The sequence below is a fragment of the Cinclus cinclus genome, chromosome 2 (genome assembly GCF_963662255.1).
Source record: "Cinclus cinclus chromosome 2, bCinCin1.1, whole genome shotgun sequence".
Lineage (NCBI taxonomy): Eukaryota > Metazoa > Chordata > Aves > Passeriformes > Cinclidae > Cinclus > Cinclus cinclus.
The window spans coordinates 24534455-24559776 of record NC_085047.1 but is presented as its reverse complement, the minus strand read 5'-3'; the positions used below and the strand labels follow the sequence as shown (position 1 = coordinate 24559776).

The 25322-nt window shown below is 46.6% G+C and overlaps 1 protein-coding gene across 1 annotated transcript; it reads right to left on the bottom strand.

Moving 5' to 3' along the window:
- Window positions 1-2169: 2169 nt before the first annotated feature.
- On the bottom strand, window positions 2170-23598 carry ILDR1 (immunoglobulin like domain containing receptor 1). The gene is made up of 10 exons (XM_062514873.1): window positions 23042-23598; window positions 22716-22814; window positions 22280-22488; window positions 19202-19372; window positions 17239-17388; window positions 16488-16607; window positions 16196-16342; window positions 5183-5314; window positions 3386-4188; window positions 2170-2239 (listed from the first exon to the last, which is right to left on the bottom strand). Exons 1-10 carry the CDS (start codon window positions 23596-23598, stop codon window positions 2198-2200), a joined length of 2430 nt encoding a protein of 809 aa, XP_062370857.1. The 3' UTR covers window positions 2170-2197.
- Between the last annotated feature and the right edge of the window lie 1724 nt (window positions 23599-25322).

The following is a 25322-nucleotide window of genomic DNA, read 5'->3' as shown; positions in this document are numbered from 1 at the left end:
TTGGTCCTCCTGCTTTATCTCCACAGCCAGGAATTACGAATAAGTATGTTCAGCCAAGAAACTGATGAAAGGTGAGCACTCTAGAGAGTAGCCTGGGCTGACCAGCAACTGCATTGGATATCCAACTAGGACCATTTGTTCAAAGTGTGATGTTTCCCATCATTGTCCAAAGAAAAGAAAAAAAAGGAGGTGGACAAAGTGTAAGTCTCTCCAAGTCTTCTAGGGAAAAGCATAAGCACATCAGTAATTAGGGTATTAAAGAACAAACTGTATCAAGTGTCCCATGTGGCACCGCTGTGAAATAAGCTAGACAAGACAGTCATTGGTACTGGCCAATCTCCAGTGCCTCTGGGTTACAAAATAATTCACAACATTCTCCAAAAGCTCCTTGCCAACTGTGAAGTCTCTTAAATCCAAGAAGCACCTCTGGCAAGACAGTTTCCTGTGGAAGCAGCCAGCATCCAGAAAGCTTCTTTTTCTCCAGCACATTTTAAATTAAAATAGTGGATTAATTGTAGAGAAGACTAATCCCTCTGCAGACACCCTTGTGAGGTCCCCCTAGCACTTTCTCTGAGATAAGAAAAACTACTTGCTTAGAATGACTCATGCTAGAAAAAATGTAAGCTCTTCCTCTTTTTAGAATATTATTGGTTAGGTTTGATTCTTTATAACTGGTTGTCCCAAACAAAGAAAGATAATGTAGTTGGCCAAAATGTGTTAACCCTGTTTTCTATTGGTTTACTTGTGATCCCCCCAGACCCTATAAAATTATATGTGTGATCCCCCATCTTTGGATTTGTAGCCTCATCCCTTCATGGATGATAATAAAGCCTGTAGAAAAAGTCTGAGCTGCTCTCCCAGTCTTTTTATGCCCACTGGAAAGTAAGGTTTCTGTGAGAAACTACAAAATTAAGTGCCTGAAAGGCCAGCGCTCACAAATCTTGTAACCTTCCCCTGCCCAAAAACAACAGGGAAGGGGGGACAAGAAAAAGTTACAGTTAAGCACATCAGAGAAATGACAAGTTATCCTTCACAACTGGTCTCAGCGCACAGAGAAATTTGGTGTTCTAGTTTCAAGGTGAGAACTGAGGAAACCCTACAATCCAGCTCCAGACAGACACCACACATGCAGTTGGTATAAGTGTCAGTAGTAAAATGGTGACTGTAAGACTTCTTCAGAGCCCTTTATCGCACCCCATGTATATGATACATGGCATGGAGAGGAAAGGGAGAATATAAAATGCATGGAAAAGAGAACATGGCTTAGGTAAGTTATATTCACCAAGACCATGCCTCCTTGAGCCGAAGGAAATTCTGGTCCATTGTGTAAAGGAGAGTAGTCATACTTGCTAAGTCCCTGTAGGGAAGGACTAACTTCAGTAAATTTAGTCCTTTAAGTTTACAAGTAAATTCAAGTCTGGATGAAAGGCTAGAACAAGTATCTTTTAAGGCACTAAGGTCTAAGCTCAAAGTAAAGCAGGTTGTTTCAGTCAGTAAAAAAGAGCAAAGCTGGCAATTTACAGACATGCCAGTGAGACCTTATTAAGGCACTCAGCGTTATTCCAACACGCTGATCCTCCTGGCTTAGTGAGGACAAAAGGAAGCAACTGTCCCAGCTATGCTGAGCAGCCAAGCAGAAGCAACAAACATTACCCATTCTGAAGCACAACAAAGGGCCTTAGAAAGACGTTGCATCTTCCCCCACAAAGCTCCCAGGGGACTGGATCAGATGACCTCCAGAGGCCTCTTCCAATCTAAATTATTCTGTTGTCTTGTGACTTTACAACTCTGTGAACATTGGTACCTTTCTCTGGTAGCTGGTGTGCAAAGCACCATCATTCTACAGACTGGGCTCCTTGCAGTGCCACTGCACTTAAAGAGAACTGGTATCTCTCATTAAAGACTGGGAATACACTGTTTACATAAAAAATCTGCTGTTTCTACTGGAATGTTTCCAACAAACCTCAGCCCATTAGAACTTAGCCTAATCTAAGCTTCCAAATCACAGCAATAAAAATAGGTTATGTATGGCTTTCATGGCACTAGATATACATTCTTTAGAGTTGTAAGTCTAAGGGGAAGCTGCTTCATCTGTTTTATTGTTGTTTGTCTGTTCAAACAAAAGCAGCCATCCAACCTAAATAGCAGAAAAACTAGGAGGAGTCCAGTAGGAATCTTAGCTCTTTCAGTACTGACATTAAATGACTATGCTTCTTCCACTGTGGGAACTTCCTCTGTCCTGCAACAGAAAATAAAAGATTTAGGAACAAGGAATGATGAATGAAAATCCCATGTCTTCCTACCTGCTCTGAGCACCATAACAAAAACCATTCATGCATATACGCATTCCAGCTGGAACTAGAATTGCACTTCTTCCCACAACACAGAAGGGAAAATGGTAATATGCAACATACAGCCCCTCAAAATACTCCTACCTGGTAAAATTCTGCATATGTGTGATAAGAGACACTTAACATTTTTTTATTTAAAAGAATCTTCTTTTTTTTTTTCAGGGGGAATACACTGTCTAATTTGGAGATTAGCAATTGGATATGAAGCTTTTCACACTTAGGTTGCTACCTGAAGTCTAATCCCAGTGCAAACTGACAAACAGCAATGAACAATAGCTGTTCACTGCCCACATAATGTATGCTCAGTTCTCAGGAGTCCCAAGAAGGGAGTCATCCTCTTCCACCTGGTCTGGAGAAGGACACATTTTTTATCCATGTCACCCATTACCTTTATGCCTATTTCATGTAGCTTTAGCCATCTGACCTGGACGTTTTCCCATTTGTGCCTTCTTAAAAATATCATGCACATTTTAAAAGAATTCAGAAGTAAACCAACACCAGAGATGGTTACAGAAGGATGGATGCTGCTACCTAGTCTAGAAGTGCTTTCTCCCCAGTCAGTACCAGAATAGCTATTTTAACACCAAAATATACACAGAATCCCAAAAGCCCCTAGATGAGGACAGAAATATAACATGTCACCATGTAGGGGGATTTAATTTATTTCAGAATCACAGAATCATAGCATGGTTTGGGTTGGAATGGACCTTAACGATCACCTGGTTCCAATTCTCCCACCCTGGGCAGGGACACCTTCCGCTAGTCCAGGTTGCTCAGGACCCCATCCAACTTGGCATTGAACACTTCCAGGGATTTGACTTTTTACTTTGCCCCTAAACACACCACATCCAGACAGTGCCTATCAAAAGGTGGGTACTCAGCAGCCTCTTCATAACCATGCTGTGCAGAGCACTCCTTGTTCCCTGGCCTCTGTTTGAAAGACAACAGGCTACAGAAAGTAGCAAACACTCCCTCTCACTCCCTAAATCCCACCTTTTCCCTTAGATGGGAAAGCACAAAGGCATCTGACTCACCAAGTGGGTCCCTGCACTGCCTTTGTGCTTCTTGTCTTGAGCTGGGATGATTTCTAAGGAGCGATAACTGGGTGGTTTCTCTTCTGGCCACTCCCGGGACCTGCGGTTCCTCCGCCTCCGGTTCAACACCGGGACACGGATTTGCTCTTCTGAGGAGCTCCACGAGCCCCTGCGAGAAGAGGTGGGGGAGTAGCTGTGCCGCCTCTGGCCGGAGTAATTGCTCCTCCCAGCATGGTGCTCATATTCTCGCCTTCCCCGGGACTCCTGCCTCCCACCACAATGATGGCTGGAGTGCTCCTTGGTTTCCGGATAGAAACTGCTGCTGCTCTTGCCGGTCTCAGCTTGGCGTGGGGGTGACACGTCCTGTCTGGAGTGCTGGGGCTTGCCATTGTAGCCACCTGCCCTCTGCCTCTGAGGATGATCCTCTCGCTGCCTGTCCCAGAGCTCCTGACTGTAGCTGGAATGAGAATCCCCACTGGAACGCAAGCACCACCTCCGGTTTTCCCTTCTGTCCTCTGCTGCAGAGTCCCAGGGCCTGGGGGTGCAGGAAGCTCTTTGCAGTCGTGAGGAGTTGCTGCTCCCATGGATGGAGGAGATGTGGTCAGCAAGAGCAGGTGGCATGATGTCGGAGCCCAGTGAGGACAGCAAGCTGGGCTGCACAGCCTGCCACTGGTGGGAGGGTGGCCGCAGCTGGGACATGTTCAGGTTTTGGATTTCAGACTCCAAATAGTCCAAAACACCACTGTTATGGGAAAGCTGGGCTGGTGGCTGCACAAGTGGAAGACTGTTCTGCAGAGATACATCTAAGGACAAAAGCACAGGAGAACAGAGCAAGTCAAGAGGAAACACTGAAGAGAAGGCCCTTCTGCACTCATGATCATGGCCGAGTTGCTTCTATTCTGCTCCACCTCACTGCAAGAGCTGCACAAGTCTTAAGGCACTGCAACCAGCACATCCAGACCAAATGAGGCAAGGTGCAAAGAGTAGTAACTAATGAGCTGCAGCACGATCTAACATGTTTTAGGCAGTACAGAGGTAAGAAGTCCAGCATACCTGGAAATATAGTCTGTGTATTTAGAGGAACAATTCTTTCCTACAGCAATGATACCATATTTTATTTACAAATAATCAGAGAAAGACCATAGTGTTTCATTTTGCATTTCATTGAACCAGAAGAAATACGGCAAAAGAAAATGAAAATAAAACCCAAAAATTTTTATACATGTGCACACATACACACACACACATGTATGTACAGATATAAGCAACAAATAGAGAAGAAAATTCTTCCCTGGTTCATTAAAGAGTCCTTCATTTTTTGCTGCTAGATCTGTTGCACAGAAGGCAGTATGCCCTGAATCATTTGAAGACTAGACATTTGATAAGAACTCAAACAAATTGCACCTCACTTGTCCGTCAGTTTTGGCTATAAGGAGTTGACCGTGACCAGCACAGCAGAACAAAGAGACCGTACCCTCCTCTGCCACACAAAGCAAGATAAGCTGGGTATATTTACCCTGCAGTGACTGGGGTGTAGTACAGATACACCTTAGTTAGTATTAAACTGCTTCACTGAGCCCAGCAAGACACTTAGGTAACAGGCTGTTTTTATGCACGTACACGAGATTATGGTGAACTGCAGATGTGGTAGAGCTGTCATTGTAAGACATGCAATCATGCCAGGAACATCTTTCTCTCTTTGCTGGTATAGAGGTTGAAGCCTCAATGCTGAACTTCTCAAAGAAGTTACATGTTTCTTATCTTGATTTCCCTCTGAAATTATGCCTGTGGTCTCACCTTGTTGTAGCAGAGGGTTCAGCTGGTAAGAAGAAAGTTTGGAGTTCCTGTTGCCAGCTCCATAGAACACGTTGGGTGATAACCAAGGTGCAAGTGCCTGAGCCCGCTTCATCAACTGGTGCTGTTCCAGTACTGTGAAAGAAAAAGAAAGCTTACAGCCCTTGTCCAGAGGGCACAGCTTGCAGATCACATATCATTTTGCTTCACAGGTTGTAGCCTTTGGATACAGCAAGTTCACAAATTTAAAATCTCTCTCCACCCTATGATAAAAGTAAAGAGAACACAGGAAACTGCACTTCAAAGTTGTACATCTTCAAAAAAGTACCTGAAACAGAAGAAAATCTTTACTACCTAACATTCTGATTCCAGTCCCAGCAATTGGGAACAAATAACACTATGATTAAGTATGCAGAACATAACTCAGTTAAGACTTCTACTTGTCCTGTCATTATGAGTAGAACTGCAGAAATAATGTTTCATACATAAAGACATGCAATAGTTTTCTATCTCTCAAAATTCTTTCAGCTCATCACTGGTCCTTTCCCCTTCTGGCTTTGATTTCCTGCTAAATTAGACCTTTTCTTGCCACCATGATGTGGGTTCTGTCCAGATCATGTTTTTCCACTCTACACTCCATTATTTCCTCTCTTCTCACAAAGTTGGCACTCAGAGGTGCACTGTCCAGCTTTTCCCTTTCTAGTCTTTTGACCATTCTTTTTGTCACTCCATAATCTACCTCAAAATGACTGCTAAAATTAAATCATCTAAGACAGTGTGGTAAAAGTGGTGAACAAACTAAATTTCCTGCTCTCAACAGCAATGTCCAGTATGCCAAGAGTGCAAACAGTGGAAATTTCTCTTTTTCACAGGGTTTCCACCACTCCTAACTCAGACTCCTATTTGTGGGGTCAGACTCCAAATTTACTTTCCTTTTTTAAGCATTTCTGTATCACTTCCTCAACACATACAAGCTCACTTGCCTTCAAACCATAGCTCATTGCTGCTTCTTTTGGGGAATACCTAAAAACATCTTACAGAAAACAATTTCTTCTGCCACAATCTAAACTTAAGCTTACAAGCAAGTAAATTCTGCAAGTCCCTGACCTTACAAAGCCTGGCTTGTCTGTTATTGCTAGCTGAAGCTTTTCAGCAACAGCGCCTTTAAAATCTTCTCTTTTATGGCTTTCCTGGGGTTCCAGAAGTGACAGACTTTTACTGCAGGCTCTTGTCTGGTCAGGCATGAACAAAACATTACAGTTCAAGAAACACATAGGAACATAATTGCCTTTGAGACTTTTACCCCTCTAATCAATCTGGCTGAACTTGGCTGATGAAATTAAAATCTATTGGAGGGTAAGAGACAAGGGAGAGACAGACAAGTCGACTGCATAAGATTTGCTTCTTTAAGAAACCAGACTACAGCTAAGCTCCAATTAATTCTGTCCCCTGGGTTCACTGCAGTAGGCTGCACTTAGACTGCACACTCTTTAGGACTGAGCACTCCAGGTATTAAACATGTCCTCCTTCAGCTGTTTCACTGGATTTATCCAGAGCACCACTTGCAGCAAAAGAGGAACTGACCATGCCTCTCAACACATCCTTTTCTCCACAGATCATGCAGCTCCACTTAATTCTCCACTGCAACCCCCCCTCACCCTCCCCCATCTGGCTTCAACCAGAGGGAACTACAAAGCTGTAAACTTCAGGGATTTTAATTCTAATAATCTGGTATCCTCAGAGCTGTGTGGTCTGAGGTAACAGCTTCCAAGAACTTTATGTCAAACTTGATTCTTTTTTTTTTTCTGTCCCAAAGGATATCCTTCCAGTTTGTTTCAAATTTAGAGGATGAGATAAAGAAGGCAAAGAAAAGGGATAAATAGAAGGGGAAGGCCTTATCTCTCCCTCTCCCATTCCTCCAGTTATTACCTTGAGAATGTCCTAGAGCCTGCTGAGTGCATGTCTTGGAGTTTTGACTTTAGTCTTTGCCTGAGGAGTAAAAGGTCCAGCACCTGTGGGCATACCTGCTTAGCATTCTCCCTCTTAAGGCAGGAAGGCTGTCACTAGGACCAAAGTAATCCTGACCCTGTCATTTTCTGATCTCTCCATACAGCTGAACAAATCCAGAATTAGCCCTGGTCTTCTTTCATTACCACTAACCCTTCTTCCCTCCCCAGATACTTTGCCTTCCAATTTGAATCTAATATATACTCTGATTCCCCATCTGCAAAACAGAAGTTTCAGATCTTTTTAAAGTGAACATTTTATCTGAGGAAGGTCAGATTCACCCTAATTCCAAAACTCCTACCCTGTTGGCCAGAAAGTTGTGTTGCTCCCTCCACTTACTCTCTGTTGGAAAAATCTGTTCTTCATCTTTGACAGACTTCAACAGCTGCTGGGCCAATTATAAAAATAAAATGTTTTGCAACTTAGTGAGATCTAGGAGCAAGTATATCCTATTTTTCCCTGATTAATTACTAGAAAAAGTCCACAGCAGAAAAGGAACAAATAGGAACAGAAGGAGGTCATATGTATATTTATTTTGATGGGCTTTTCTCAGAGCTTTCCATGGGGAATGTAATTGCTTGCTCCTGGGGCGTGTCTAATATTTCTGTACATCAATCCTGAATTAGTCAAACAATGCACTCCTTTTATTGCTCGGTTCAAACCCACGCTCATTAATGACATGATTCACAGCACCCAGGATTATCCCTCCCCACTGGCACCTGTAACTGTTCAGCAGATCCACGCTGCCCTCTAGTGGCCAACGACAAGGAAGGCAGCATCCACACTCGCCCTGTGACCCTACTCAGGTCAGGATTTCTGCCTTCTCTTCAGCTGTATAGAATGTTATTCTTCAGCACTTTTTTTAAGATGTCCCCTGAATCTATCTTCTTGTGTTTTTTAAGGCATCCAGTTCATTTCTTGGAGGGCCAGAAAAGTAAAGTAAAAAGACGAAGTAAAGAGAAGGTGTATTAGCAGAGAGGAGCAGGCATGTGGATCTTTTGCGAAGTGGATACAGAGGGCAGGAAGCTTAAATGGAAATTACAGACCCAGAATCCATCATCCAGTCAAGGAGGTTGGACTTGTCTGTACTTCTCTCATGAACACAGAGAGGTTTAGAAAACCTTGCAAGAATCCCTCCTCTTTAACAGGAGGAAAAAACAGCAGCAGTCTAGAGTGAGCTATAATCTGCAGCACAGAAAAAGAGAAAGGAGCTCACAAACTCTGAATCTGTTTTTTTGCTGAGAACTAGGAATTCTGGAGGTGTGAGTCTCTCATCTCCATCCCTTCTCTCTGCCTTCACAGAAAATGATTTTTCTGCCAGATTTCTATAGCCTCTTCAGCACTACACATTTTACATGACAACCTGTAAGACCTCCAATGTTTAGTTTTGGTTTTAGCAATAAAAGAGATGTTCTGCAAGGGCTAAGCAAATTAAGCTTAAATCTAAAACTCTCACAGCTATACTAAATAGCTGTTTTGAAGGTAAAGGTAAACCTCAAACAAGAGATCCTTGATCATAACTCCACTCGGTGTGGTATCTAGGGAAGAACCTGGTGATTTCAATGATAAATAAACATATTTGTTGTATTTTGTTACTGTCAAAGTGTGTAAACTTCAGGGAGACTAGTCTACTTGTTGCTAAAGAAGTTTCAGTTACAGGAATGCCAAGGTTATATGAAAATAAACAGCCAAAATTTAAACAGTTGCCTTATTAAAAGAACAGGGTCTGGCTGCAGAAACTTTATTACTAATAAAAGCAAACACAACTAAGTTTCAAAACTTCAGAATGCATTTGCAAGGCTGACCAGCAAGAGAGACTATCTTTCTCCACTTTCTTCTCACTTCCTTCCCCAAAGAAAATTAAACAGTACCTTTTTCTAGTAGAAGGAACAATTCTGAAGAAACATGCAGATAAAAAAAAAAATCCAATTTTTATGTAATTCTTCTCAAAGCAACATACTTGAAAGTAAGGTGTTGGGGGTTGGTTTCTTTCCCTTTTCCCTCTGTGGAATTTTCCCCATTGTCATGCTAAGATACCTGTTGACTGGGCCCTGGTGACAAGGGGGAGGGGACGGGAGGGAAGAGGGAACCCCGCGAGATTCAAACAGCCAGAAGAGGAAGCGGAAGGCTGGGCCTTGGCCCATTTTCCCCCGCGGAGTTCGGACGAGAAGGACGATCGCCGCCTCCTGCCTCTCTGTCCCATCCCAGCGTCGGGAAATCACTATCAGACCCTGCCCGGCTGTCTTCTCGCTGTGAACTACCACCATCCAGCACTCTGCTGAGTACCAGGACCAACACCGTGAGCGGAGAGCTCTCTCTCCATCTCTCTCTCCTCCTGGGACAGCGCTGCCATCACCCCCAGCCCTCCTGCGGCTCTGTGGGACCCGCCCGCCCCCAGCACCGGGAACTGCAGCTCAGGGAAAAGGTGCCTGCAGCCAAAAAACACTGGGACTGAGTTACTGTTCTGTTTGTGGGTAATTTCATAGCTGTTGTTGTTCTTGTTTGTTGTGTTAGATACACTAGTAAAGAACTGTTATTCCTACCCCCATATCTTTGCCTGAGAGCTCTCTTAATTCCAAAATTATAATAATCGGAAGAATCACAATTTTTTTTCAGTCCAAGGGGAAGCTTCTGCTTTCCTTGGCAAACACCTGTCTTTCAAACCAAGACAGATTTTGGCGCCCAACGTGCGGCCCCAGGGCATTGAGAGAAAAGGGTGAAAAAGGAATAACAGTTCTTGAGTTACCTCAGTTTTGTGTTAGGTGACATCATGTTGTCCAGCTTACCGTGGTTTGGGCTCCATGTGGCCACAGCTTTATCTCTCCCATTTGCAATCCCTTACTTGAACATGGGTCCTATAACTCAGGCTGCTGTAACTATTATCCAGTTCCTTTTGTGGGCTGATAACGGGAGAAATTCATGGATTTTTAACTTCCTCTGGAAGGTGGGCACATGGATTCGGAGCTATCACACTCTAACTGTATGTTTTTGGGGCTACTTTAATAATGGTACATACTGTGAGGATATGACACCAGGGAAAATTTTGTCCCAACCCCTTACACAATTTTTTGGGTCTGCTCCACCAGCTTTTGAGGGGTTCAAATCTCTTCTAAGCAGTAATGATATCATACAGTGGCTGACATTGCTAATAGGCCTTGTAAACCTGTTCTATTTAACATTCCGAGATGAGGGGAGATTGACTTGGATGACAACCCTGATACGTCCCCCAAGGAATAGGGATTCTGCCCCAGAGCCTGGCCCTGCCCCAGAGACTAAGGATTCTGCCCCAGAGACTAAGGATTCTGCCCCAGAGGTTAAGGATGTTGCCCCTGAGCCTGATTCTGCCCCAGAGCTCACCTCAGAAAGGAACCATCCAGAGTGGGTGGGGTTTCTAGTGAAGGAGATGGGCCAAATGCTGAAGGAGTACCTTTCCCCAGCTCTTGAGAAACTCTCCCTCTGCCTTAAAGAGGGAGAACCTGATGGTGCAGCAGTGGAACCCACAAATGTGACATCTCTCCAGGCTCCAGCTGAACTGCAAGGGCACTCACAGCCAGCAGCAGTTGCCCCCGTGGAAACTAGGAAGTCTAAGGTGAAAACAAAGCACCTAGATAATAATGATCAGAAAGCAGGGCCCTCACAACCAGCAGGGGAGCCAGAGGTTGAGATCGTCACAGAGTCCCTGTCATACGAGAGTCTCCATAATCTGCGTAAAGATTTTGTATGAAGGGGCTGTGAGGCTTTTACAACGTGGTTACTGCAGGTCTGGGACCTTATGGGTACAGGTGTGCAGCTGGATGGTACTGAGGCAAGGAATTTGGGACCCCTGACCCAGGACTCAGGTGTGGATCACATATTCGTAAGGAAACCAGGCCCCCTTTCCCTCTGGGAGCGGCTTTTAATGAGTGTAAGAGAGAGGTTTGTCCATAGAGAGAGAATGCAGGAGCACCACCATAGAATGCGCTGGAAGACCGCTGAGGAGGGGATCCAACAGCTGAGAGAAGTAGCAATACTGGAGGTACTCTTTGGGAGGGGTGGACAACATGACAATGACCCCGACAAGGTCAGGTGCACAGGGCAGATGTGGAATCTGGCACACCTGGGGCCATCTCAATACACCACATTCATTGCAGCCATTAATGCTGACACCAACCACGAGACACTGGGTTCTGTTGCCAATAAGCTCAGAAATTTTGAGAGTATAATGAATGGCCCAATGCAGGCTCAGGTCTCTGCCGTGATTAGGGAACTCAGAGAGGAGTTCAAGGAGGAGATAAGAGGGGTGAGGGAGGAGATGAGGAAGGTCAATGCAGCACCAGTGCGAGTCACAGATCCCAGAGTTAGAGCCCAACGTCCCCCAGCTAGGGAGAGAGGATACACCCCACAAGCTGACCTGTGGTTCTTTCTGCGTGACCATGGCGAAGACATGAGGAGGTGGGATGGGAAACCCACTTCTGCCCTGGCAGCACGGGTGCGTCAGCTCAGGGAGGGAAACACTAACCAAGGGAGCTCCACTAAAGTGAAGGTAGCCTCAACTTCCCATAACCAAGATGCAGGGTATTACAAAAGGGAGGATGATTTGTCAGATCCCCTTGAGGGAACCTCCAATATGTATGCCCAGGAAGGAAATAATAACCAGTGCTAGAGGGGCCCTGCCTCTAGCCAGGGAGAGGCACGGGAAAACTGGGTTTTTTGGATGGTGTGGATCCGATGGCCTGGCACATCAGAGCCACAAAAACATAGGGCATTAGTTGACACACTGGTTCACAGGTCACCCTAATACCATCAGAACATGTGGGGGAAGAGCATGTTTCTATTGCTGGGGTGACAGGGGAATCACAGGAATTGAGTTTGCTGGAGGCTGAGGTGAGCCTGACTGGGAAGGAGTGGCAGAAGCATCCAATTGTGACTGGCCCAGAAGCACCGTGTATTCTAGGCATAGACTTCCTCAGGAATGGCTATTACAAAGACCCAAAGGGACTCAGGTGGGCTTTTGGAATAGCTGCTGTAGAGGCAGAAAACATTAAGCAATTGAATACCTTGCTTGGACTGTCAGAGAACCCATCTGCAGTGGGACTCCTGAAGGTGAAGGAGCAGCAAGTGCCAATTGCCACCTCCACAGTGCACCACCGGCAGTACAGGACAAATCGAGATGCCGTGATCCCCATCCACAAGATGATCCGTGAGCTGGAGGGCCAAGGGGTGGTCAGCAAAACCCACTCACCCTTCAACAGCCCCATCTGGCCTGTGCGCAAGTCTGACGGAGAATGGAGATTGACTGTGGACTATCGTTCATTGAATGAAGAGACTCCACCGCTGAGCGCTGCCATGTCGGACATGCTGGAACTCCAGTACGAGCTGGAGTGCAAGGCAGCAAAGTGGTACGCCACCATTGACATTGCCAATGCATTTTTGTCCATTCCTCTGGCAGCAGAGTGCAAGCCTCAGTTTGCTTTCACCTGGAGGGGCGTGCAGTACACCTGGAACTGACTGCCCCAGGGGTGGAAACACAGCCCCACCATCTGCCATGGACTGATCCAGGCTGCACTGGAAAAGGGTGAAGCTCCAGAACATCTGCAATAGATCGATGACATCATTGTGTGGGGGAACACGGCAATGGAAGTATTTGAGAAAGGAGAGAAGATCATCCAGATTCTGCTGGGAGCCGGTTTTGCCATCAAGAGGAGCAAAGTCAAAGGTCCTGCCCGAGAGATCCAGTTCCTGGGAGTAAAGTGGCAAGACGGGCAGCGCCAAATCCCCACTGAGGTCATCAATAAGATCACCGCGATGTCTCCACCAACCAACAAGAAGGAAACACAAGCTTTCCTAGGTGCCATAGGCTTTTGGAGAATGCACATTCCTGAGTACAGCCAGATCGTGAGCCCTCTCTACCTGGTCACCCGGAAGAAGAACGAATTCCACTGGGGCCCTGAGCAGCAGCAAGCCTTTGCCCAGATCAAGCAGGAGATCGCTCATGCTGTAGCCCTCGGCCCAGTCAGGACAGGACCAGAGGTGAAGAATGTGCTCTACTCTGCAGCCGGGAACAAGGGCTTGTCCTGGAGCCTTTGGCAGAAGGTACCTGGTGAGACCCGAGGCCGACCTCTGGGATTCTGGAGCTGAAGTTACAGAGGGTCTGAAGCCAACTACACCCCAACAGAGAAGGAGATCTTGGCTGCTTATGAAGGAGTTCAAGCTGCCTCAGAGGTGATTGGCACAGAAGCACAGCTCCTCCTGGCACCCCGACTACCAGTGCTGGGGTGGATGTTTAAAGGGAAGGTCCCCTCTACCCACCACGCCACCAATGCCACATGGAGCAAGTGGATTGCCCTCATCACACAGCGCGCCCGTATCGGAAACCCAAATTGCCCTGGGATTTTGGAAATAATTACAAACTGGCCAGAAGGTGAAAATTTTGGTCTTGCCGATGAAGAGGAGCAAGAACAAGTGACCCGGGCTGATGAAGCCCCGCCATACAACCAACTGCCAGCAGATGAAACTCGCTACGCTCTTTTCACTGACGGTTCCTGTTGCATCGTGGGGATGAACCGGAAGTGGAAAGCAGCCGTATGGAGCCCCACACGACAGGTTGCACAAGCTACTGAAGGAGAAGGTGGATCAAGTCAACTTACTGAACTCAAAGCCGTTCAGCTGGCCCTGGACATTGCTGAAAGAGAGAAGTGGCCAAAGGTCTACCTTTACACGGATTCGTGGATGGTAGCCAATGCTCTGTGGGGCTGGCTGGAAAGATGGAAAAAAGCTAACTGGCAGCGTAGGGGAAAACCAATCTGGGCTGCTGATGAGTGGAAAGACATTGCCAGTTGGGTAGAGAAGCTACCCGTAAAGGTCCGTCATGTAGATGCCCATGTCCCCAAGAGTCGGGCTAATGAGGAGCACCAACACAATGAGCAAGTAGATCAGGCTGCAAGGATAGAGGTGTCACAGATAGACTTAGACTGGCAACACAAGGGAGAATTGTTCCTGGCTCGATGGGCCCACGATGCCTCAGGTCACCAAGGCAGAGATGCTACCTATAAGTGGGCACGAGACCGAGGGGTGGATCTCACCACGGACAGTATTTCCCACGTTATCCATGACTGTGAGACGTGTGCTGCCATCAAGCAAGCCAAGCGAGTGAAGCCCCTCTGGTATGGGGGGCGGTGGTCCAAATATAAGTATGGGGAGGCCTGGCAGATTGACTACATCACACTGCCTCAGACACGCCAAGGCAAGCGCTACGTGCTGACCATGGTGGAAGCCACCACTGGATGGTTGGAGACCTACCCTGTGCCTCATGCCACTGCCCGCAACACCATCCTGGGCCTGGAAAAGCAAGTCCTTTGGAGACATGGTACCCCTGAGAGAATTGAGTCAGACAATGGGACTCATTTCAAGAACAGCCTCATAAGCACCTGGGCCAGAGAACACGGCATCGAGTTGGTGTACCACATTCCTTATCACGCACCAGCGGCTGGGAAAGTGGAACGGTGCAATGGGCTGCTTAAAACCACCTTGAAGGTACTAGGTGGGGGGACATTCAAAAACTGGGAGATGAATCTACCAAAGGCCACATGGTTAGTGAACACCCGAGGTTCCACTAATTGAGCAGGCCCTGCCCAGCCTGAGCCCTTGAGAACACCAGATGGGGACAAAGTTCCAGTGGTGCATATGAGAGGTATGCTAGGAAAAACTGTTTGGGTGAACCCTGCCTCCAGCAAAGACAATCCAATTCGTGGGGTGGTTTTTGCTCAAGGGCCAGGGTGTACCTGGTGGATCATGCAAAGGGATGGAAAGACCCAATGCATACCCCAAGGAGACCTTGTTTTAGGGTGAACTACCTACAATACTGTGCCTGTATCTGTAACTGTATGGATGTCTATAATTTGAAGATTTTAATTTGGCATGATGATAGGGGAAAATTCGGGGTGGATAATGTTGGGGGTTGGTTTCTTTCCCTTTTCCCTCTGTGGAATTTTCCCCATTGTCATGCTAAGATACCTGTTGACTGGGCCCTGGTGACAAGGGGGAGGGGACGGGAGGGAAGAGGGAACCCTGCGAGATTCAAACAGCCAGAAGAGGAAGCGGAAGGCTGGGCCTTGGCCCATTTTCCCCCGCGGAGTTCGGACGAGAAGGACGATCGCCGCTTCTCCTCCATCTCCGCCATCCCAGTGTCGGGAAACCACTATCAGACCCTGCCCGGCTGTCTTCTCGCTGTAAACTACCACCATCCAGCACTCTACTGAGCACCGGGACCGACACCGTGAGCGGAGAGCTCTCTCTCCATCTCTCTCTCCTCCTGGGACAGCGCTGCCATCACCCCCAGCCCTCCTGCGGCTCTGCGGGACCCGCCCGCCCCCAGCACCGGGAACTGCAGCTCAGGGAAAAGGTGCCTGCAGCCAAAAAACACTGGGACTGAGTTACTGTTCTGTTTGTGGGTAATTTCATAGCTGTTGTTGTTCTTGTTTGTCGTGTTAGATACACTAGTAAAGAACTGTTATTCCTACCCCCATATCTTTGCCTGAGAGCTCTCTTAATTCCAAAATTATAATAATCGGAAGAATTACAATTTTTTTTCAGTCCAAGGGGAAGCTTCTGCTTTCCTTGGCAAACACCTGTCTTTCAAACCAAGACATAAGGCTAGTTTGGAGACTAGTACCAAGCCATTTGCTTGCTTTTCTCACATGCACAGGCATATGAAGGACAAGACAAGAAAGAAAAGTCCTGAGCTACCCAGACAAGGGAACTGATTGTACTCTAGATGGTGTGAGAGAAGCTGGTAACAAGGTGTGAGTGAGGAGAAACTTCTGATAGTTGAACACAGATACATTCCATGTATCTGAGATCTCCTCCTCTAATTTCAGATTAGCTGTTCTTGGAGGTCACACTGACCACAGAAATGTCTCTTTGCTTATATGGATGCTAAGCAAAAGGCAGAAAGTGTAGCTCAGCAAGCTCCCAGCCAAGCTTCTGTCTTGACAGAAGCCATAAATGGATGCACATTTGCTCGAACCCCACCTTTCTGATTACAGCAGCAACGTGTTGGACAGCAGCCACACTGGATGTGGCAGCAGCAATACTGGGGGCAGCACTGGCACCAGCATAACCCGATCAGCAGAAGGAGGAGGAGGCCACCAAGAATGATGAGGAGTACTGTGAGCCAGTCTGTGGGAGAAAAGGAGAGAGAAAAAGGATTGATCCTGATGTATCTGGCCATGGTAGTTTACTGAGCACTTCTCCACTGCTGGAGATGTCTTGGTGTGGAGGACAACAGGGGGTGATATCTTGGCAACAAAGCACAGGCACTTACGGAGAACAATCAGCTTAACTTCTTTGTCCGCATCACCTGAGGTATCTCCTGGTGCTTCCACAGAGCAGTAGTACATGCCGTGGTCCCACCACATGACCTCACTGATGACAAGGTCTGCTCCTGTGGGAGAGGGACTGAGAGGTCAGTGGGCTATTTGTGACTGACAGACACTACTTTCAGGCTCTACCTGAAAAGAGCCTTCTGCCTGCAGGAGACACAGAGTAATGCATCTCCCCTCTTCCCAAGCATAGCCATCACCTTCAAATAATCTCATTTGAGTCTACTGAGAGCTCCTACAAAGAGCATTCACTGCCAGTCCTTGTTTTCTGTGTTGCTGAGAGCCAACCCTACTGGTTTTGGAACACAGATCACTGTCCCTCTTAGGTCAGCAATCCCAGTGGCTCTTCTGGCAGGAACAATATCTATTATTCCATGGACAGCAAGGGAGCACGTAACACACCTGGACAATTATGCAGTACTTGGAAGGATGAACTGTCTTACAGTCTCTGAGCTCCTCAGATGTTATGCTCCTCAGCAAAATGCTCTGGCATCCTCAGATCAGCCTTAGGTTGAAGTGCCTCCAACGCCCTCAGGCCCACTGGGGACAGGGCCCTTCACTGGTCTCATTCCATTACCATGTGCAGTATATAAGCTACAGATGACATTAGCCCTGTTTATGCTTCTCCTCACTTAGCAGACCCAGATATTGGGACAGTTCCTGAGTTCATTGCGTGCCTGGGAGGTCACTCACGGTTTTGAATGGTGATCTTTCGCTGCTGGTAGTCGATGCCTAGCACAGGGTCCTTCTGCCCAAATTTCTGGATTACAATGCGCACCTTCCGCTGGCTGTCATTGCAGTCATCAGAGGGGTCCTGGCCAAGGGCTAAACCAGCCTGGTATGCTACAAATACACATCATTAGTGATGTCAGAATAGCAGAGATTTTGAGAATGCGGGAGCTGCAGAGGAAATGCTCCTCTACTCAAAACTGAAAGAACAACAGTAAAAATAAGCTCATGGTGGTAGGCTGGAAGGCAGCTCCCAGTATGAAGCGAAAGGAGAAAAATCATAAAATAGAACGCTCAGGAGTACTAGAACTAAAACAAAGGGTGTTTATCTACCAAGCAAAATATCCAGACATACATGAACTACTCTATCAATTGTCTCCCTTTCCCTCCTGTATCCCATTACATGTTGTGAAGATCATAAAGACAGAAAATAATCCATCATCTGATTCCAGCTAAGGATTAAATGTAAAGACACACTGGAGAATTAATGGAGGACTAGAGGCAATTTCTGTACAATACTCTTCTGACAGACTCACATCATGAACCAGCATTGAATGTCCAAGTATTTAGGAGCTGAGATTAGGGGAAACAGCTGATTCAGTCAGCATTTTCTGTAGAGTTCACAGTGAAGAGAGATGAGGACAAAGCTTGTGGAAGGCTCTTTCACTGCTATACCTAAAATGGAGCATGAAGCCCCTCTTGGGGGCCATTAGCTTGAGCCTGAGCTAAAAGCATTCACATTCTGCTGGGATCAGCTGAGCCAGGGACCCACCTGCATGGGAACTAGGCTGTAGAGTACTTGGTAACATGCCTACCCAACCCATCCGGATTGCATAAAGGAGAGTTTGGGTACCAAGTACCCACTGTGAGCTCAGTTCTAAGTGTACAGTTATGATATGGCTGGCTACCATAACTGTACACTTTGGGGTTTGCAAACAACAGAACAGAGCAGAATAGTTCAGTTGGCAGGGACATACAAAGGTTTCCTAGTCCAACTGTCTGATCACTTCAGGACTGACTAAAATGTAAAGCAGCATACTACTGTAAAGCAGCATACTATGAGCCATTCCCACACATCCTATCACTGGTTACCAGGAAGAGGAGATCAGTACCTCCCTCTTCACCTACCCTTCTCAAGAAGCTATAGAGAGCAATGAGGTCACCCCTCAGTCCCCTTTTTTCTGAACTGGACGAGCCTAAAGTTCTTAGCTGCTCCTCACAGAATGTGTCTCCCAGGGCTTTTATCAGCTTTGTTGCCCTCCTCTGGATGCATTCAAATACCTTAATATCCTTAAATCCTGGTGTCCAGAACCGCATACAATACTCCAGTTGATGCCACACCAACCCTAAACATAGAGGGATCATCACTTTTTTGGATCAAGTGGTTATCCTCGGATGCAGCTTGTGTACCTTAATAAACACCCCTGAATTAAGGTGCCAGACTGTCTGCACATGAAGTCCTCCCACCACTACCAAATGTTATGACTTAGAAGTCTTCATGCCTTTCAAAATGCATGTGTTTCTTCCATTTCCTAAAATCAGTAACATCTGGTCACAGGTATCCAGCTCCAACCATATGGAATCCTAAAGCCCACTTGTTGCAGTGCCCTTGCTTTCAAACATGCTAAAGCATAAGATGGGGTTGCCAAGATTGACTTGGGTCAACCACAGCTGAACTACCCTGTATTCTGAGTCAACGACAAGGAGGAAAAAGACCTGCTTTGGATGGGATTTCTGTGATCTCATAAGGCCTTGACATTTCAAAGGAAATCACAGACATGACCTGCATTTCCTTGGAGTGCAGGGAAATGCCACCACCTGTTTTTTGCATAGAAGGGATCAAAACCATGTACTACCCCAGTGAGTCTGCCTTCCCCTTTCTTCCCACTTGAAGAGGGATTACTTGGAAGACGAGCCTGACACTTACAGGCTGAGTAGTAGTCAAAGATGGGGTCCTTGCAGAAGGATTTGAAGCGCCAGGTCACCACCACGTCTTGCAGCTGTGCTGAGGTGCTGTAGTCACACTTGAGGATGACAGTGGCAAATAAAGTGGTGTAACGCTCGACATCCTGCACTGTCACCAGGAGTGAGAGGCAACCTGCAAACATGAGCACAGGAGGCTGTCAGCCCACAGATTCCTCAGGCCTCCCATCACACCATCTGCACCAGACCAACGACCCAAGTACATCTCCTTTGGCCCCATCCAGGACCTGAACCTATAGACCTTCCAGCTTCTCCGGTAAAGTCATCCAGGGTTACAAACCCTGGTTAGAACATGAGCCCTACCTTTCCCTGACAGAGGAAAGCTTCACTGGCCCACCTTATGGACTGAATTATTTTCTCTAAGGCATGAATAGCCATTATCCAGCACATCACTCTGTGCTCTCCTTCTACATAGGAAAAACTGTCCTAGAAGCACATGCGATGGGACTCTCTTGGCTTTTAATCCTAATCAGAAAACTTCTGCAGCACCATATGTTTGCATAAACAGCAAATTACTTTTATCAAGGTCTTCCTCAGACACTCATCATAATGTTATCTAGTGGTGACCAGGACTGAGACAATACAACTTTCAGGCTGTAGCACTACAGTTAATTGTTTATCACCACTTCAGAACAGCACACACCAATTACCCCTTTTTTCCTTTTAAATTAAGCTATCATTATGTAATTTTTATGTACTCATCATAACAACCTCCACACCACTTCCCATCTAAGCAGCTGCACATACTCAGGGAGGTTTTACAAAGTTTCTCACAAGCTATGCTGTAGTTCAGCTTTACTCCAGAAACATCTCTATCTTATTTAAACTTTGATAGTACAGTAAGTTGTGCTTGTCATTACCAATAGCAGTTATCACCAGTTGCCTTTGATAAGGGAATACAAACAGTGCAGGGCAAGTGTGGGATGCCCTATTTGGAATACATGCCAGAGAACCAGACAGGGATTGCAATTCTGTACTAGATGCTTCTTAACTGCTGAGCACGACAGCAGGAAAGGCAGGAAGGAAAGTGGGATACCTGAAGGTACCAACTGTACCTCCATGAACCAACCCTCGATTTTTATCACATATTCAGATTTTCCCTCTAGTCCATGTTTTCAGGATGAGAGTGAGAGAACAAGTTGCTACTACTATGCAGTAACATCTGGACCACAACTGCAAACATAATTCTTTGTCAAGCATCATTTGGTGTCCTCTAAGGCTTGCACCTCCACACTACATTCCAGGCAAATACAAGCTCACACAGTTTCCACACTGTGGAAAAGATGCTGCAGAGGTGCATGCTGCCTCAACAAGTCATTCCACAGTAGGGTACTGTCCATGCAGTACTTGCTCAGTTTCTGGTTTGAAACGGGACTCCTTGTCAGCCAACTGAAAACACAGAGCAAACTCATTTGCCTTAAGAATACCACACAAATGCAGAGAGGGCCAGGGAAATACCTGAATCCAAGGCTTTTCTGAAAAATAAGATATACGCACATGCACTTAAACACAGAAAAAACAGTAGCTGTGCAAAGCTCCAGAAAAAACAAGTTTTTACAATGCTGTAGCACAGTAATGTCCAGACTGCTGACAGGTACATAAAATTGCTCTTATTTAAAAGCACTGTAGTTCAACACATCTTGTTTCAGCTTTCATTGTGAAATAGCTGACTCTGGGGTCTTAATGCAGAAAATCACAAGAAACCAATTCAAACTCTCAAGATTGGCAAAACCTTGATCTCAGTGTCAATTAAATAAAACCCCATACGAATTCTGACTTGTCAAGGCTTATGGGACCAGAATGTTTTCTGTGGATTTGCTACAACAGCATCTCTCTGGCAAGAATAAAACATCCAAAATCACCATGTGCTTTCACTAACAAAACCCACACTTCTTATTGTATGGATGGTTTCTCATTACCTCAGTTCTGCAAAACAGCCAAAGTTGAAGGGTAAGTTCCTTATTTTCTAAAGAGATGGAAAACCTACTGTTCCTCCCCAGAGAAGAGTCAGATGTTGCTGCATGTCCAATGTTTCCCATTAACCTCCTCCAAGAAAACTGAAAAGTTGTGAAATTAAGGTTGGTTCCTAAACCTCGACTGCATTACTCCACTGCAATATGCTATCTTTCTTACTGTGGTTGGAAAGAATAAATATGGACACCACCAATCCAATTCTGGCTACATCTATGGCTCTGCAGTGAAAATATGAACCTCTGGAGCCAGTGTAGCCAAGTTTTGGCTAGAGCATCTCCCAGGTGCACAGCTGTCAAGCAAGACAATAAACAAGCATACCCTCCATACTCTTTTGCTTCCTTCACTGGTTCTCATTGAAAAAAACAAACTTTAGTATTTAAAGCCAGATCAACAGCCAAGAACCAGGCATCCAAGAAGCGAAATGATCACTTTTATTTCCAAGAGAAGGTTAGAAGCTGTCAGGCAACCCTCAAAGCTTGGCAGAGAGAACTCTCTGGCTGAAGGCCGCCCGTGGGCAGGGATGCGAGCTCCTGCTCCCCACACGAGCAGGTGCCCAGCAGGTACAGCAGCACTGCAGCTACCCCAGAAATTCCCAAGAGGTTGAGGCTGTTGAGCCAGCAGCAAAAAAGCTCGGGTGGGTGCTTGAGAAATGTCAAAGGGGATCCCTGCAGTGCCCGTGCCCAGCGCCCAGGTCCCAGCCGAGCTGGCCGCACGCGACCGATACCGGAGGCTGCCAGGAAGCAGGAGGCCACTTCCTCCTAGGAGAGAGGTCAGCCGCACCTTTGGGGAGCGAAACTCGTCTCCGCACGGCTTCGTACCGAAAGTCCCGCGGGCGAGAAAGGGCACCGAGGGGAATAGCGCCCGCGCGGACCGGGCCTCCCCTTCCCCTCACCGCGGGGCCGCCACCGCTCCCTCGACCCCGCGCCACCTTAACCGAGGGCGAAACCCGAGGGCGCCTCCCGAGTCCCGGCCCCCGTGCCGCGGGGGTGTCCCGGGGCAGAGCGGACCGGGGTTCCGGAGGAGGCCGTGAGCCCCGAGCCGCACTCACCGGCCGGCAGCCAGGCCAGCAGCAGCGCCCACCGGCAGTGTCTGCGCGTGGTCATGGCGCGCTTTCGTCCTCCTCCCTCTTCTCCTCCTCCTCCTCCTCCGCCCGGGGACGTCGCGCCCACTGTCCCTCCCCTTCCGTGGTACCTGTCCTGGGCAGGGCCCTGCCGCTGGCTGCAGTCCCTTCCCTCTACCTGGACCCTCCGCCGGCACCTCAGACAAAATAACAGCCGGCAGCTTCAAGAACTGCTTTTAAGATAAATAAACTGCTTTTAAGTAAAATGAATAATATATATTCCAAAACATGTATCTATTGTATCAATACAAAATGTATGTATATATAATATGTCTTGAGCATATATATATATATATATATATATATATATATATATATATATATATATATATATATATAAATATAAAATATAACCTGAGCACACGTGTATGGGAAGTTACCCGAGCTGCGCCGCACGGGGCAGCGAGACCCAAGCGAGGGGCGCACGTGAGCGCACGCTAAAGACTGCAGGCGGGAAGAATGTCTGGAGAATTCACGGAAACACAGAATCGGATCGGTTGGAAAAGACCTCCGAGACCATCCAGTTCAGCCTATGACTGAAGACCGCCATGTCAACTAGACCACGTCACTGAGTGCCTCGTCCAGTCTTTCCTTAAACACCTCCGGCGATGGTGACCCCATCACCTTCCTGGGCAGCCCATTCCAATATCTAATCATCCCTCTGTGAAGAAATTCTTCCTAATGTCCAACCTAAACCTCCTCTGGCGCAGCTCAAGATTGTCTCCTCTAGACCTGCCGCTAATTTTCCCGCCGAGTTCTGACAAGACCGCAACCGTGGCCAAAGCAGAGGTTACTTTAAAGAAAAAAACCCGAACAACCCAAAGTGAAACAACTACCACTCTCTCGCAATTCGCCCGGTAGCGCCGCGGGCCCGACCGCTGGCTCCGCTCCCGGCGCGCTACGCCACCGCCCCGGTTGCCCGGAGACGAGAGCGCGGCGGTGGAGCGGGCCCAGTACCGGGGCTGTGGGGAGGCCGCGGCCGTTCCGGGCCCAGGTACCGGGGCTGTGGGGAGGCCGCGGCCGCTCCGGGCACGGCCGCCCCCAGCTGAGCCGCGGGTGCCGTGGGTTGGTCCCGGTAGCCCCGCTCCCCCAGGGCCCCTATGTGACCGCACCCTCCCTATGGCCCCGCTGAGGTTCCCCCCCTCGCTGCGCGCGCCCTGCCGAGCTCCAGAGGTCCCTTGCCTGCCCTCTGCTAGCCCCGCTAAACAGGAATGAATGTCCTGCGACAGGACCGTCCCGTACTTCATCTGAAATGTGGGACTTGTTGGGTTTTCTTCACCATGTGTGAAACAGTTAATTTTATTGCCTGCTGTATTTGTGGTACTCCTCTCATACTAATTTTTATGGTTTTTCTTTATGCTGTAAGTTAATAAGTAACTGGTGATGTCACCTGCTTTTATTTCTGCTTAGCAAAAACCTGGTAACTTTTATTCACAGGGCAGGCTTTAATAGACTTGAAGCTTGTGCTTGCATGTGGCAGAGCTAGGATATGTGGATTATACAGAGAGCTACTTTAGGTGTAAGATTGTAAATTCGATTTAGATTTATTTCTCCTAATGAAATAGGAAAATACTTTGCATGTGTGCAATATAGTAATAGCGAGGCAAACAATAGTAAGGCTCCGGTCCATGTCTTTTCTTTCTCTGATGAGGGAGAAGAGAGACAATGGGACTATGATAAAGATAATGTGTCTACATCCTGCTTTGTAGCTTTATCCTTGCTGCCTATTGGACTCTGACTAGTAAATAATTTATATACTTGACTGCTGTGAGAATTTATACCTTCTGCTATTCTTGCTCTCAAGTCTTCTAGCTGTTGGAAGAGCAGCCATATTCTCTAGTACTTTTTTCCTTGGGATCTTGGGTTGATTGCCTAAACTGACTTTTATTACTAATTTTCTAGTGCTGATGGATAATTATATACAGACAGCACTGGTTTCTATGCCTGATTTACACTTGGATATTTTTCTTTCAGTGTATAAACACTATAAGACTTCATATTTTTTTAAAGAAAGTAAGTTTTACAAGACTCTTCTGTTTGCCCATTTTGCACTCATCAGCGGCCCAGTAAATTGCTGATGTACTCTGATGTGGTCTGAAGGCAAAAAAGAGTGATGAGAGAGATGTTCAATGGTCTGCTGTTTTTCAAAAAGAAATTAAAGATTCAGAAAAAAGTGCTGAGGATAGACTGTGCTTGAAAGTGAGTTAAAGAAACAAAACTTGGCAGATAGGAAGAAACCTGACACATCCAAAGCAGAGCTAGACTTGAAGAAGATGCCTCATCCTGGAAGAGATGATCAGTGTGGAGCTCCTCATGGTAGACCCCCCTCATGATACCCTAAAATGCTGCAGCTTTGTTTTAGACCAGTGGTACCCCCAGGTCAGAAAGAGCAGAGAGGGCAGCCTGGAAGGCTCACAGTCCAGTGCTAAGGGTAGTCAGGACTGGAAGTCCTAGGACAAACTGAGTTCCTTCATGTGGAATGAAAACAACTAAAGGAATAACACAATCTCTCCTGAAAGAAAAACCAAGTGTCCTTTTTTTTTTTATCCTTCCCCAAAGCCCACCAGTGGGTAAAGTTTTTCTACAAAAAAAATTAACACATTTTGGAATGAAGCGAACAAATAAAATCCTGCAGAAATAGCACAATGTAGAGATAATTTTTAAAATCTCTTGCATATTTCTGGTACTTAGAGCACTGCACTTTTTTTTCTGCAGTAATAGTTCCCTATTTCTACATAAATTGATTTAGTTGTCAGAACTGATGATCTCTCTTCTGTGGACGTAAAAGCTCATAGGTGATGTCATTTAAGCACACTTAAACAGTTAATGGTGGGGCAGAGACATCTTAAAATAATTGTTAGATATGTTCTGTTTTCTAAAGTAAAACTGTAGGCTGCATTTTGATAATTATTTAATTTCATGTACTTTATGCAGTTGAAGTGTCAGTCACAGGGTTTACGAAGGCAATAAC

What these genes read in the sequence shown, in the direction of transcription:
- ILDR1 (XM_062514873.1), bottom strand. Translation starts at nt 23,598, where the DNA reads ATGAAGTACGGGACGGTCCTGTCGCAGGACATTCATTCCTGTTTAGCG. An exon ending in CTGCGCCAGAGGAGGTTTAG is followed by an intron (nt 22,815 to 23,041) that starts GTTGGACATTAG and finishes TGAATTCTCCAG; the next exon opens with ACATTCTTCCCGCCTGCAGT. An exon ending in CTTTGACTACTACTCAGCCT is followed by an intron (nt 17,389 to 19,201) that starts GTAAGTGTCAGG and finishes GTGTATTTGTAG; the next exon opens with CATACCAGGCTGGTTTAGCC.